Source organism: Haliotis asinina, chromosome 7, assembly GCF_037392515.1.
Source record: "Haliotis asinina isolate JCU_RB_2024 chromosome 7, JCU_Hal_asi_v2, whole genome shotgun sequence".
Taxonomy (NCBI): Eukaryota; Metazoa; Mollusca; class Gastropoda; order Lepetellida; family Haliotidae; genus Haliotis; species Haliotis asinina.
This window is the reverse complement of record NC_090286.1, coordinates 16,398,134-16,412,862: the sequence shown is the minus strand read 5'-3', so window position 1 is coordinate 16,412,862 and position 14,729 is coordinate 16,398,134. Positions and strand designations below refer to the sequence as shown.

Below are 14,729 nucleotides of genomic sequence, written 5' to 3'. Positions count from 1 at the left end.
GTTGATATTTCTGCATACTTTGCAGGAATGATCATTGCATGGATCATCTACAAATTTGACTGATCTGCCCACGACCTGGGGGGTTGGGAGCGGGTAGGTGATGGCGGCTCTGACTAGAATGTCTTTCACAGTTTTGGTGAATCAGAAGGCCGTAATAGGTGGTGAGGGGAAGATCTAGTTGCAGATTTCCTAACCGCTGAGTAGGTGCCAGCGTTTCTGAATGATGTGTTTTAGCTCAAAGTTCATGGGGTTATAGTCGCAAACTAGCAAACTAGTGTGGTGGAGGATTCTCCTAGATTTGGAATCCAACTTTTGTTTGTTTTGCTGTATGATAGATTGAGGAAACCCACATTTTAGGTAATATCTGATGAGATTCAAGCTATGTTTCTCATATTCCCCCTGGCTATAGGGGCCTTTGGTTTTGACATGTCGGGGGTGACATGAAGTGTACAGCAAATAGGAGTGTGTGTCTGTGGGTTTGCAGTAGAAAGAAAACTCCAGGGTTTGGAGTTTATTTTCATTTAAACCAAGCTGTCTAGAAAAGCCACCTTTTGACGCGAGAATTCTGCGGTGAATTTAACGGCAGGGTGCGCAGAGTTAAGGTAGTTGAGGAATTTCTCAAGTCTATCTGTGCCAAGTGTCCAGACCAGAAAGATGTCGTCAATAAATCTGACGTACAAGTCAGGTTTATCTGGCTAGAAGTGACACTTCTAGCTCACCCATGAAAATGTTAGCATATGAAGGAGCTAGTTTGGTCCCCATAGCGGTACCGCCTACTTGTAGGTAGTGAGTGCTGTCAAGAAGACTGGTTGGCTGAATTAACCAGTTGGGTTTATGTCTCCTGATTGCTTTGGCAACTGTTCTCATACCTTCCCCACTGGGGATGCTGGTGTAGAGTGAAGTGACATCCATTGTGACTAATAGAATGTCTTTGTTAATGTCGACGGTGTAGGACTCCAATCTTTGAATAAAGTGAATGGTGTATCATGAAATGATATTATTCATACCAAAATTTATTATTAATTCTAACCAGTACAAGCAATACATTAGCATTCAAATATTAGGAAAAAAATCAATATAGAATATTAGTTTCATCATATATCAGAAATTGCTTAGACATTAGACAAAGACTCCTGTCAAAAGTAGTAAAACTTATCTCACAGGCATTCTATTGAAAAAGGTATAAGTTATGACCACACAATTTCACAGATGTTCTAAAGTTAAAATCCTAGCCTGAAGTAATCAGAACTTCACTGTAAGACAAACCATTCACTAAGACAAGGGTTATATCTAGACAGGTTAATAAACTGCTTTGATGAGGTAAACATGCCATCACCTATAGTAAAATAACATTATGCAAACACCAATTAAGGGTCGTCCAGCCCAGAGTAAGCAATCAAGCATCCAGTAAATGTGCCAACAAGATTAATGCCACTTAGAATAGGATTAAAAGATTAAGTACACGCCCTGTCTGGTCACTGAAGTTGTTCTGGTAGAACACACCCCATTTTGTTTATCCTGTATTTTATTGGCTACTGTAGGTTACACCCATTTTTGTATCTGTGAGCAAATCATAATCTTAGTATGGTTTCAATAGTAGTTAAATAGTCTCCACCTCCATCTGTTCATGAGTAAGGTTTAGACTCCCAACAATGGTCAGCTCTAGCCCTCAGCCCAGAGGGTTGTACCGACTCTCTGTGGCCACCCTTGTTTTTCTGTCTCTTGTTAATAAAGTTGTAACTAGCTTCTTGTGACTTTGGACTCTTTGCTGAGTTAATTCCCCCAAGCAGACCAGCACACCAGTTAGATAAGGGATTTCACTGGTACCCTCACTTGGACCCTAGACCCGTACCATAATAGGTGTATCTGATGTAGCTAGGGCATTGGGGGACGAACTCTTTTATATGTTCGTCAAAGAAACTGCTGATTTTTTCAGTGGCTGTGTTGTTGAAACTGATGATGGGGCGTCCCGGGACTTTGCCTGGTGCGAGGCATTTGTGTATTTTTGGTAGTAAATAGAGTCTGCCAGTGGAACAGTCTTTAGGTAGAAGGCCTGTAAGGCATTTCTGGCTAATTTCTTCTTTAAGGAAGATATCAGTAAGTTCTTTCGACACCTTGTTACAGAAAGACTGTGTGGGGTTTTCTTGTAATTTAGTGTAGAAGCGTGGGTCGGACAATTGCCTGAGTGCTTCTGCAATGTAGTCACTTGTATTCTGAATGACAAAGGTGGAGCCCTTGTCAGCTTTTTTAATAACTATGTCGTAATTGCCTTTGATCTGATGCAGTGCAAGTAGTTCACGTTTAGTGGTGTTACAGCAGTGAAATTTAGTGTTTTCTAGCTTTAAGGAATCACTGGTAACAGCTTTGCAGAATGCTTCAAGGCTTTCTGAATTTTTATTTGCATTATTGGTGATGTTAATGCATGATACGTCTTTGGCGAGATCTGAAGAGTTGTTCAGGTCTAAATTCCTCAGCAGGTCGGCGAGGGCTTGGCAGACATCAGATCTGGATTTGAGCCTCTGGGGGTTGTTACGGCATCATCTGTCAGTGAATTGGAGGCGGGGTTGCTGCCGAGGTTGGGTGTGGGTGGGTGGTGTCTGTTTTGACGGTGACGGGAGTTGCTCCTGGAGTGTGATCGCAAAAAAGTTCACGTCGCGCCCTGACTAAAGGTTTTCATGGAGAAAGGGTCTTCATAGACAGGTTTTTTTTAGTTCTGTGAGGCGGGTGTTGAGGTGAGTGTGGGTGCTCGTTTCATCCTAGGTGATAACAGCAGAGATGGCGGAGTGGATGGTCTGGCGGTGTGTTTCATCCATGTCTGACGGGAAGTCTGATTCGAGCTTCTTGATTGTGTCGCCAGTGGATGTTTGCTGTTGTTGTAGCTGCTGCAGATGGATGTTCATAAGTCTTAATGAACAAGTTTTGTCGGCATGGGCTCTGGCTAAGGCAAGTGCCTCTTGGACCCGATAAACTTCTGGTATAATGTTGACCTGCCCACAGGTTTCCAGAAACCTGCATTGAACTCCCAATCTGGTTGTTTCGAATGGGCATTGTGATGCACAGGCATGATGTGTGCTGGTAGATGTACCGCTTTGCCCAACATGGGGTGCCAAGTACTGGCCACAAAATTTCCCGTGCTGGGATTCGAACGATGGACCTTCCAATCCGAAGTCGGATGCCTTGTCCACATGGCCAAAGGGGATAACCCTGTCAGCAAGCTGACAAGGAAAGGATCTCATCTGTGGGATGACTCCATGCCCTACTACATACTCCCCTGTCAACAGAAGGCACGTCCTGGTCTGTATAGTTGGGTGCTGAGGCTTATTTTGTTCAAATTTGATATGAACATTCTCAGCCCCACATTGGGCGCCAATGTAGCAGTCACAAAATTTCCAAGTCCCCTGCTGGGATTCGAACAACGGACCTTCTGATCCAAAGTCGGACTCCTTGTCCACATGGCCAAAGAGCTTAATCCCATCATCTGTCATAAGGATGAGGATAAAGATATGACTCCACGCCTTACTATATACGCTTTGGTAGTAATTTTGTTACATAATTGTTATATACAGATCAAAAACCGAATACAGCTGTAATTTGGTTGATATAAGGTCGAAATTAGACAAGAGTCATCAGAAGATGACATATCCCCCGGCCCCCACATATTTGAAAGGACAACTCATCTGACAGTTACTTATTGTTGTTTGAGACTAAGTTTGAATTGTTTCCATGGAATTCATTTAAAATATAAATGCCATGCATCTGTACTCAGCAAAAGTCACCATTTCAAGATCTGTCTCATATATCTGCCAAGATCTGTTAAAAGATATGAAATGGTTTTCAAGTTGTGCTCCGGAAACGAAGCCCATCCCTCCATTTTGAAACTAAGTCAGAATTGTTTCAGTTTCACAAAAACCTGTAAATACCAAAAGGCACCACTTTGGGGTCTGCCTCACATATCTATTAAGTTTTACTGACAGATATTAAGACGTTTTTGAGTTCTGCTCTGGAAACAAAACACACCTCTCACTTTTGAGACTAAGTCCGAAACGTCTGTAAATCTGTAAATAGCAAAAGGCACAACCATAGGTTGAGATCATCATATCTATCAAGTTTGATCTAAAAATATTGAACAGTCTCTGAGTTGAGCTCCGGAAACAAAATGATTATGGACGGACAGAAATGCCGGGGGGATAAAAAGGATATCTGCTGTATAAGGACCCCGGTGCCCTCATGTCCGTCCTCTAGGGCGAATAAGGAGACAGTGAAGAGCATGGCATGTCATGTGACTGTTTGCATGCAAAAGTGCACGGGCTCAAGGGAGGCTACTCGTGGATGAGTAATGATTTTACATCCTCTTCACTGAAGGGAACTTCAAGGGATTCAAGTGTTTCACAATGTTCAGGTAGAAGAAGGAGACAAGCATAATTAGCAGTCAGGATGAGGAAAAATTATGTATGTATGTATAGAGTTATCGTCAAGGGAGAATTAACACAGATACTATTCAGTACAAGACCAGAATATACACAGACTATGGCAAATGTCCATCCTAAGACCAGATCTATTGCGAACTTAGTGCAAATTAGTACTCTGCATATCCAGTCAAAAAGAGTGCATATTTGGCACATTTGTCAGCGATACTGTCAAACATGTTTTTATGTACTGTGAACTGATGAAACGCCAGAGAGATCTTGATATCAAATCAATTATTGACATAGTAAATGTAAATATGTTTTCCAGCTTTGGAACAATGGTGGAACTACACATGCCTCCGGCAGTCCTGGTTGCTCGAGACCAATGAAAGCAGGCGAGACGTCCTATGATTTGGGCATAATTCTTATAGAATGAACAACTAAGGTATGAAACATAGTATATCATTGTAAAGAAGGAACATATAGAGTGAGAAAACATATTTGCACAAACAAAAATTTATAAATTGGCATTTTGTGCAAACACTACACAACAAGCAGTTTTCAACACAATTGTTTTATTAATAAACATTTTGGCACAACTTCAGAGCTGACTGACAACTAAAGAGGGGTGACCAAGAGCTAGGTTACTGTCCTAGAACCGCTGCAGCGGTTCGGACAAGAAAATGTGTGGAGTCTGCGGACTCTAATTGCAAAGTGGGGTCTGCGGACCCGTGTAACCTGAGCTCTGGTTTAAAACTTGAAGGTACAAGAATCAAGTGTGAAGTGGATATTTGCCCAAAGCAAATGATTTAATGTTTTTTATAAGAGAGAGAGAAAGAGAGAGCATCCCCCATAAAATATTATGAAATGAGAGCCCCCAAGTTGTAATCTCTGGCGTAACACAGCTGTTCATTACATAGCGGGTAAGTGAATTGTGCGTTAGCTGCAATGTTGCAATCACTCAACCTGGAGCAGACGGAAGTAGAGAGGGTTGTGGGAAGTAAACAAGAAGTGTGCATGCGCAATGTATGTAATGGAACTGCACATGCCTCCAGCAGTCCTGGCTGCTCGAGACTAATGAAAGTAGGCGAGATGTACTATGATTTGGGTATAATTCTTATAGAATGAACAACTAAGGTACCAAACATAGTATATCATCATAAAGAAGGAACATATAGAGTGAGAAAACATATTTGCACAAACAAAAATTTATAAATTGGCATTTTTTAATGAGTGATGAAGTTTATTTAGCTGGAAGTTGGGGAGGAAAGCTGAAAAAAGATAACCTCCCTCCTGTTCATGCAGAATAAGTATGTATAAATTAAGCTAAATGTTTTACAAAGTAGTACATGGCTGGAGACCATGTGCTCAGTCAGGGTTACATACTATACAGTAGCTGGTAAATATTTCAGATAAATGACTGAAATAATATTGCCATTAAATAGGTTTTACAATTATGAAATAGTGTTTGTTTACAGAACAAAGTACAGAAAGATAAGAATATTGAAATCTTTCTCACCTGAAATGAGAGAGCCTCCCTCCTATAAGAGTTCATGCAGAATGCATCAGGAGGGCAGGTGAGGAAGTAAGCAAGAGGACCAAAAGGACAATCAAATTATCGGTAGCATCTGACAGGTGTCAAAGTAAGTCAGATGCTAGAAAGTTATATCAGGTGGTGGAAGTTTCTAAACATAGAGAAGGGGAAGTCCAGGTGAAGCTGGAGACATCAGAGATTGCTAAGGCTATTGAAGATTGAAGACATTTGTGGTCTGACATTCAAATGCAGACGAGGACAACATATAAATGAAAACAGCATGAAATGATGATGACAATGACAATGTGAATGGTGATGTTTATATATTTGTATGTATATGATGAAACTAGGGGGGAATTATGAGAGGATGGCACTTATGTGGTTATAACTCAGTATAACTCAGACGTATATCCACCACCCTGCTTCACCTACAATGTCAAGATGCAAGGGAAGCCTTAGAATATTTCATTGGCACTATCCATTCATCCAGAATTATCACAAGAAATGAGGAATAATAGAACTAATTTTACAAATGCAGAAAAATCTACATGTGTACCTGTGAGAGTGGGCTCTTCTGTTATCGTTGGTCTCCCGGTCAATCGAATGGAAACTTCATCATCTAACTGCAGTTGAAGAAAGGTGATGAACTGCAACAACTGCTCTATTTCATCCTGTAGTGTGAACCTGGAACATGGTAAAAAAATTCTTTCCAAACAAAATTACCTGCATAAAATCCTTGTTTACTACGATTAAGAGAGTCTGAATACTGCTGAGTGCATTGTTCCAAACATTCCTTCACTCACTCACAGATTTTGTCTTCATAGGTGCAGACATTTCAATGTAAGAGAGGGAGTTAAGTATAGGCTTTAGGACAGAAATGTAATAGAAGTATAAGTAAAAACTAAGATCTAACTTATATGACCATTATCAATATAACCTGGGTACTGTCACTTAAGGTCAGTGAAATATATAATTCATTGTTCAAATATACATCCTCATCATAAAGATTGATACTTTGTATGACTTTTCATTTAACTTACTCGCAAGATTGATAAGTGTTGTGGGTAAGAAGCCTGAATGTGAGCTTAAAAATATATATCTGCTGTGCAAATCATCCATGCAATACACCATCAACATTGCATGTACTATTATTGATTTCTGTTATTTTTATCTCATTTCTACTCTGGTCAGAGAAGATTTTGCTCACCGTACCAAATGTCTGGATAAATTTTCTTTTGCAGAGCCAGTGCACGTGGTCACTGCCTAGAACAGTCTATAACACACATTCATGCCTGCAGTGAACTATCTACTTTCACTCACAGCTAAATATCCACCTTTTATTTTTCCAAATGACTTCTTGTTCTTATGTGCCGTGAGAATTCATTGTTATATGTGGCATTGTTATTAGTTTGTTTTAAAGATTAAAACAAAATGCAGCAGAGAGATACTTGGTGGCCCCGGCACAGTCAGGCTGGTAAGGCTCATCATACTTGAAACTTGAAACATCTGAAACTATAATTCTTTACTCCACAATTTTTATCATAAGTTGAATAAAATTCTGAGATTTAAATTCCAATTGGTAAGGTTAGATTATGAGGATTCATAATCTTAATTTCACTTTATTTGATTTACTTTTGTATTTAAATGGCACATGCAACATAAAACACAACTTTGCAGATTCTGATAGCTTTCAGTATGCACTTAAAGAAACAAATCATCAAAAATGCCAATTCATGAAAAAACATGATGAAAAAAGGCCAGGGAAATTAAACTTCAAACAAGTGACTAAATATTGCACCTCTGATTTGCAATTATACGCTTATAATTTTGTTTTTTTCTGTTGTTTTTTTTAATCAGCAATGCATTTTATAAATCAGGAATAAGTGATAACTCTGTTTTAAATATGTTTCATTTTTTGGTTGCATGTGACCTTTGAAGTGAAATTCATTGGTACGTTTTCACCAAAAAACATTGTTACCGTTAAGAATTTACCGTGACAAACAATGTAAGAAATCCCCTGTGAACCAGCAAAACAGAACAAAGATAAGTTTAAAATATTCAGATACTGTTATTTAGCAACAAGAGCAAAGGGTATACAAAGTCACAAGTCAGTATCACAGTATCTATTTCAAATACAAAACAAGTGAGACAGGCAATGGGTCACAAAATATATAGTATAGCAAACTCACCAAAATCTTAGTGTGAGAGAGAAACAGTCATGCAGAATGAACACAGTGAGCGGTCTGACAGCAGTAGATCAGGCGTTGACAGATAAAGCATTGGCAATGTAACTCCAGTGAATGTCCAAATGTGTGTCCGTGTCAGTCTGTGTTTCTCACAAGACGGCAGCTAAGATTTATATAAATTTTCAGTCGTTTCTCGAAAGTACAAGCACCTACAGCCATAGCCAACATTGTAGAATGCCCTCGAAACAATGTCTCTCGGAAGTAAACAAACAGGAAGTCAAGGGAAGATAATTCCCGGAAAACCTGAATCCTAAAAATGCGGATCATCTATCATACGAAATGTGACCCATTATAATCAATATTCAAAAATTATTATTCATAAATCACTCATTGGCGTCATTATAAAAGAAATACCGTCATTTAAACTTCTCATTTCGATCTTTAATTACCTTAAATCAACCTTTTTGACAACAGTGCACAATTCTGAGCCGCAAACGAAATTTCAACCAGAACGAGGTGTCTCCATGATGTAGTATGAGGTATAGATATGAGGGCCTATGCACAATTCAACTACATCTTAGGGGGTAAAATACATCGTTTACAGGTTTGTACAAACCTGAAATCGCGACAGATGTTGTAAAAAATGAAAGCTACATGTTCTCACAGTCTACTATCATTTAGTTTTGTCTCCTGTTTTGTCTAGTTTCCAAGTTACAACATGTTGTCATAGACGATTCTGTCAAAATCACTTGGTATCGCTAGGTTGTAATCCGTGTTAGGTGGTATAAACCTACACGTTATTTGTCATCATTCACTTGATGCTCAGTTAATGAATTTATAACAGGTATAATTAGTAGTAACGCCACTTAGATAAGGATCGACATTTGGCATTTCTTGTGTCTGGATCGATCAAAGGATTAACTGATAACACGCTGATTGATTAATTACTTTTTATGTGTATTTGTCAAAAGGTAGTGTTTATATGTGTACATTTACTAGTCTATACTGAATACACTTTCTATCTGTGTCTGTGTAAAAACAACACCCTTCTTTCAAAGGATTAACTGCCAATACATTGATTGATTGCTCATTATTGGCTAACTAAATTACTATTTAAAAAGAATGATGGACATTATGCAATTAGTTGCCAGGTCTGCTATCTTGGGTGACCAATGAGGCTATACCCCAGTGTGAAATACCTGAAACGATCCATCACTTTTTCAAGAGACACATAACTTGTTAAGAGACACATAACTTGGAAAATCTGCAGATGAATGGCATATCACTCGTTTTTGTGGATATTGATGGATACATTTCTCGAACATGGTAATAGCCTGACATTGCTCCTATAGTTGTTATATGCTTTAATTTTAATATTTGCATTTTGGTTTATTAAATTGTCGAATCATTCATGAGAATCATCGCGAAGTGTAAAGACATACAACATACACTAGGACGTGCATGCGAATTATGATTCACATTGGTAAACTATAAAATGTCTAGATATTACATTCCTATTATGCATTCACTATGAGTATCAGGCGGTCGCTTCTTTTGATCAAGTTTCAAAATGCATACAAGTATGATTATAAAGTAATTAGGATTATGAAACCAAATATAAAAACGTACATTGACTAGCGTCTTCATATTGGTGAGTGAACGCTTATAAACCAAGTGAATTTAGCAACTGAAGAAATTTATCGCGCAGTATTGTCACTTTGACCCCAACCTGGCTTCTGTGGAGGAAGTCGTTATGTTACATTTTGTGTCATGCAAACTCCTTTTGGTCATGATTTCAAACACATATTTAACTACTAGTAGACAGTAGTTTTGATTTTCTAACTTGAAAACAAACCATAATCTCAATAATTCTAACAGACTTTAGCCTGTGACTTCACGATTTTCAAAAATGGCGGCACCCTTTCTGAGGATAAATGCTATTTACATTTGTTTTCACTGACTTACAAAATCAAAATTATTTTCCACTGATAGTAGTATATGTATTTGATTGATGGACAGTAGGATTTTGCATGGCGCTGCTTATAACATAACAATTTCACTCTTGGAAGCGAGGCTGGGGGTCAATATAATATTCCTTTCAATATTAATGTCACTTCAAGCACAACCTTGCTTTCGAGGAAGAAATTCTATGTTCATGCAGAATCCTTTTGGTCAGCTATGAGTAGTCAGTAGTCTTGAGTTTATAACTCGTCGAAAACACATCCCAATAGCATTTTCTATCCTGGAAGCATGACATATACCACAGGCTTCCACAACGCTCGCTTCGCACTCACAAACAACACATTTAGCACAAACTATGGGGTCCAGTGGAAATCTGTGCATAGTGACACTTCACTTTCCTTACCCCCTCTCAGTTTACAATCACCTATAGCTCTGTCACACAATAGCCAGCCCAAGCACACCACTTAATGTCCCCCTGTAAGATTTCTGTCCTCTCTTTAAAGTTCTGTGTTTGTAACAGTTGAGATTGAACATTTCTACTGTCCACTTGTATTCAGTCGTGCGCATTTGGACATTTGCATTGAGTGAGTGAGTTTAGTTTTATGCCGCACTCAGCAATATTCCAGCTATATGGCGGCGACATTTGCATTGAACCTCTTGCTATCACTTCTAAAGGTTAGTGTTTTTAAACACTTGTTGTAGTTTATTTATATATATGTGATGTGTACAGTTTGTGTTTATGCTTTGATAATTTGGCTGCTTTGGCAGATTGTTTATGAAAAGTAGTCACATGGCACAACGCAATGCATTATAAGTTAAATTATTTGCAAACAATATATCAATGTTAAACTTAATCTTTATGTCATATACAGCTGTTGTATGAATATGTAATACATAAATGTGTGAATGTATAAATGTGCTTCGTGTAAATTTATTAACATGTAATGTGTAATTTAGCTGTTGTGGGGTGAGGATGCATCAGGCATGCTTCTTCCACAATGTCAAGTAATGGGATGGACTGGTGCATTGGCTTCTCATGGGCAGAGGGATCAGTCCACTGAACTTTTCTTTTGCAGGCATTTATTGGGTAATTTTCTAAGCATGGTTTTTATTGGGTTAGAATTAAAGGTAAGGGATATAAAAGGGCATAATATTTTTTACTCTGCACTCTGGGGTCTGACAGCCAAAGGTGAGGGATTCACTTGTTTGTCTGGACTCAGAAAAGCAGAGTTTTAGGTTTCTTTTAGTTCAACAGTTTAGATAATGTTAAGTTGTTAAGTTTTGTTTTCTTTTGCTAGGGAACATTGTTTTGGGGCATGGAGTTAAGATAAATATAAGGGACAGTAGGACAGGTCTTTCCCATAGGGTTTACTTTTTGTACTAAGATCTTTAAAGGAAATATCAATTTTATTGACAGTTGATTTTATTTTTGGAGCTGGAAATAAACTTATTTTGTTTACAAAATCTAGTGTTTGGTGTCATTGTGGTTTTGAACCCCTGAATCCTGCGGACCTGAGGACCCCAAACAGGATAGTCCTGTTACAATAGAAAGAAAAATTAATGAAATTAATTAAGATTGTGAAAAGGAAAAGTGTTCCATTCATTCCCCCATATTCTTTCTTCCACAGATTAATTGAGGCAACACTAAGTGGTTCAACCCTGTTTATAGCACTTTTAGTTTATTTTTGTGAGTCCTCAAGTAATTGTTGTGTCAGGTTTTGTTAAAAATTCTGGTACATGTCAACATATTCGAGGGGATGTCAATAGGTTTTGAGCCTTGAGCATTTTTCATACCCAGGTGTCCCAGCCTATGGTACAACATTGAAACTTGGGGTGTAGCTGATGTGATATATAAGTTTTGGTATCCTACTCTCAGACGTTATTGAACAGCTCACACTGACAGAAAGAGAATAAAATTGAGTATAGAGCAGTAATTAAGTTTTTAGTTCTTGAAGGAAACTCGGCGAAGAACATTGAAGAAAGGCTTTCAGCAGTTTATAGGAAGTCTTCCCCTTCATCTTCTTACCATCAAACGATGGGTCAATGAATTTAAGCATGGTAGAGAGAGTCTTGAAGATGATCCCCGTTCAGGTCGCCCAACAACAAGCACTTGTCAGGAAAACACTGACACAGTGCATAGACTTGTGCTGGAAAATGGTCAAATAACATTCCACGAGGTAGAGGAAACCACGGGCATTTCACACAGCTCCATCGAGACAATTCTTCATGAACATCTCGTCATGTCTAAGGTGTGTGCAAGATGGGTGCCAAGAATGCTTACAGATGAAATGAAGCAAACAAGGGTCACCATAAGCAACTCCATGCAAACCATAATACAACAAGAATCCAGAAGATTTTCACTTTAGGCTAGTAACCTGTGATGAAACCTGGATCCACCACTATGATCCTGAGAGCAAACAAGAATCCATGGAATGGAAACATGTCACTTCTCCCAAGCCAAAAAGTTCAAAGCCTCCAGATCAGTGCAGAAGGTAATGGCGACAGTCTTCTGGGATAGCAAAGGCGTCATCCACATATACTACTTACCAAAAGGAAGAACAGTGAATGGGGAATATTACGTTAACTTGTTGAGGCAAGTGCGACAGTCAATCAAGGAGAAGCGCCGGGGCAAGATCAGATGTGGTATTCTTCTACATCAAGACAATGCTCCAGTACACACCTCTCGCGTTGCAGCCGCTGCTGTCCAGGAATGCGGGTACGAAATCTTGCCGCATCCCCCCTACTCTCCAGACCTGGCACCAAGTGATTACCATCTGTTTCAAAATCTGAAGAAACACTTGCGTGGTCGTAGATTTCAGGATGATAATGAGCTTATTGCTGCTACTGAGGCTTGGTTTGAGGACCAAAATGGTGCCTTCTACAGAGATGGCATCAGCGACTGGCAGAAAAGATGGAACAAGTGTCTTGACTCACAAGGGGACTATGCTGAAAAATAAATGTGGTTCATACCAATATTTTGTGTTTTTCTATGCAAGGCTCAAAACTTATTGACATCATTGACAGAAAGTTCTCCTTTCTTGTCTCTTGTCACCTTATATCAGAAGAATCAGGCTGATGATTGGGATACCAATGTCTACACATTCACTGATATTGACGTAAAACCAACTCAACACTGGGTCCTCAGCAACCCATGCTTGCCACAAAAGGCAACTTTGCTTGTCGCAAGAGGTGACTAAAAGGATTAGGTGGTCAGACTTGCTGACTTGGTTGTCACATTATCATTTCCCAACAGCACAGAATTATGCTCATGTTGTTGATCACTGGGTTGTCTGGTCCAGACTCAATTGTTTAAAGACTACTGCCATATAGCTGGAATATTGCTGAGTGAGGTGTAAAACTCACTCACTCACTCACTCACTCACTCACTCACTCACTCACTCACTCACTCACTCACTCACTCACTCACTCACTCACTCACTCACTCACCTGAGATGCTGCACAACATCATCCAGCTGCAGGTAGTTCATCTTTGTTCTCATTTTCTGGATCTCTTCACTTAAGTCTTGGAACTGTATGCTAAAAGTAGAGTCAAACAATCTGCACCTTATATCAGTTTATACATTGCAATATTCAATTACATTATTGAGTCAAACGTACACAGCTTTGAATTCTGCGAAAGACTCTCTTTGTTTCTCAATACAATCCACTATTATCTCAGACAAACATAAAGTGCTTAAAATAACCTTTCAAATTAAACTTCATCATAAATTAAACTACTGAAAAACAGAGGTAAATCTGACGGTGGGCCCCGTCGGAGTGGGATAGGCACTTAGTAGTAGCAGGGTGGTGACCGGTTTCATTCTAAGTGAACTCATCAGACAATTCTACATTAGCTGTGCTGCCTTTATATACTCTGTGTGCGCGTGGGTTATTGTGTGATATCACAGTGAGCAAGTGTTGGTGATTGATGTTATGACATCATTGTGCATGTTGGCAGTGGTTCAACCACCAGCGGGGTTGTGTCGGTGCCGCTGCTGGGGCTCCAAGTTAGGTTTGGATGGAGGATGCCGATGTTGCTGGACAAGGTCCAAAATACCGCTTTGTGTCTGCCAGCGGGGTTCTGCCAGTGTGGTCAGCGGGGGCTCTAAGAAGCATGTTGAGGTTTAACTGTGGGTTTATAAGCATTGGTTAATATGCTGGATGATACTAGGCACTTCCCTTTACATTTTTATAAAATATTTGGCCAATGTACATGGATGATTATTTTGTGTTGTACCATATTGATTTATGTCATTGTAATAAAGTATTACAGTGATAATGTTGTTTCGTTTTTATTGTAAAATAGAAACATAAATAGATGCCCATCGGTTTGATAGGCTTGAGGGCCCCTGCTTAGAGTATAAGGAGGGGTCGGAATCACACAGATATGGGTAAAAGTGACAGAGTTTAGTCATGTATGGTGACTCATATGTGTATATGTCAGAATAGTGTGGACAGCTAGAAATAATTGGTAATGACTATTACCAATGCCACAGTTTATTTTGCCAGCTGGTGTTGCTTGCTCCGCTGGCTGCATCAAAATGTCCGTGTAGGCACTTGGGGCCAGTTGTAGATACTTCCTAGATAGGTTGTGGGTTGGTGTGTTTCCCGCATTGCCGACTGCATAAATCCTCCTGACAC

The 14,729-nt window shown here is 39.3% G+C and overlaps 1 protein-coding gene across 3 annotated transcripts in view; it reads right to left on the bottom strand.

Moving 5' to 3' along the window:
- LOC137291843 (coiled-coil domain-containing protein 24-like) overlaps window positions 1-14,729 on the bottom strand; it is a 129,319-nt gene that overhangs the window by 41,920 nt on the left and 72,670 nt on the right. For all 3 annotated transcript variants that reach the window (XM_067823387.1, XM_067823388.1, XM_067823389.1), the window contains exons 6-7: window positions 13,536-13,625; window positions 6,497-6,624 (exon numbers count right to left, since the gene is read on the bottom strand). In XM_067823387.1, coding sequence (XP_067679488.1) covers window positions 6,497-6,624; window positions 13,536-13,625 — 218 coding nt within the window. The remainder of the gene's footprint in view (window positions 1-6,496; window positions 6,625-13,535; window positions 13,626-14,729) is intronic.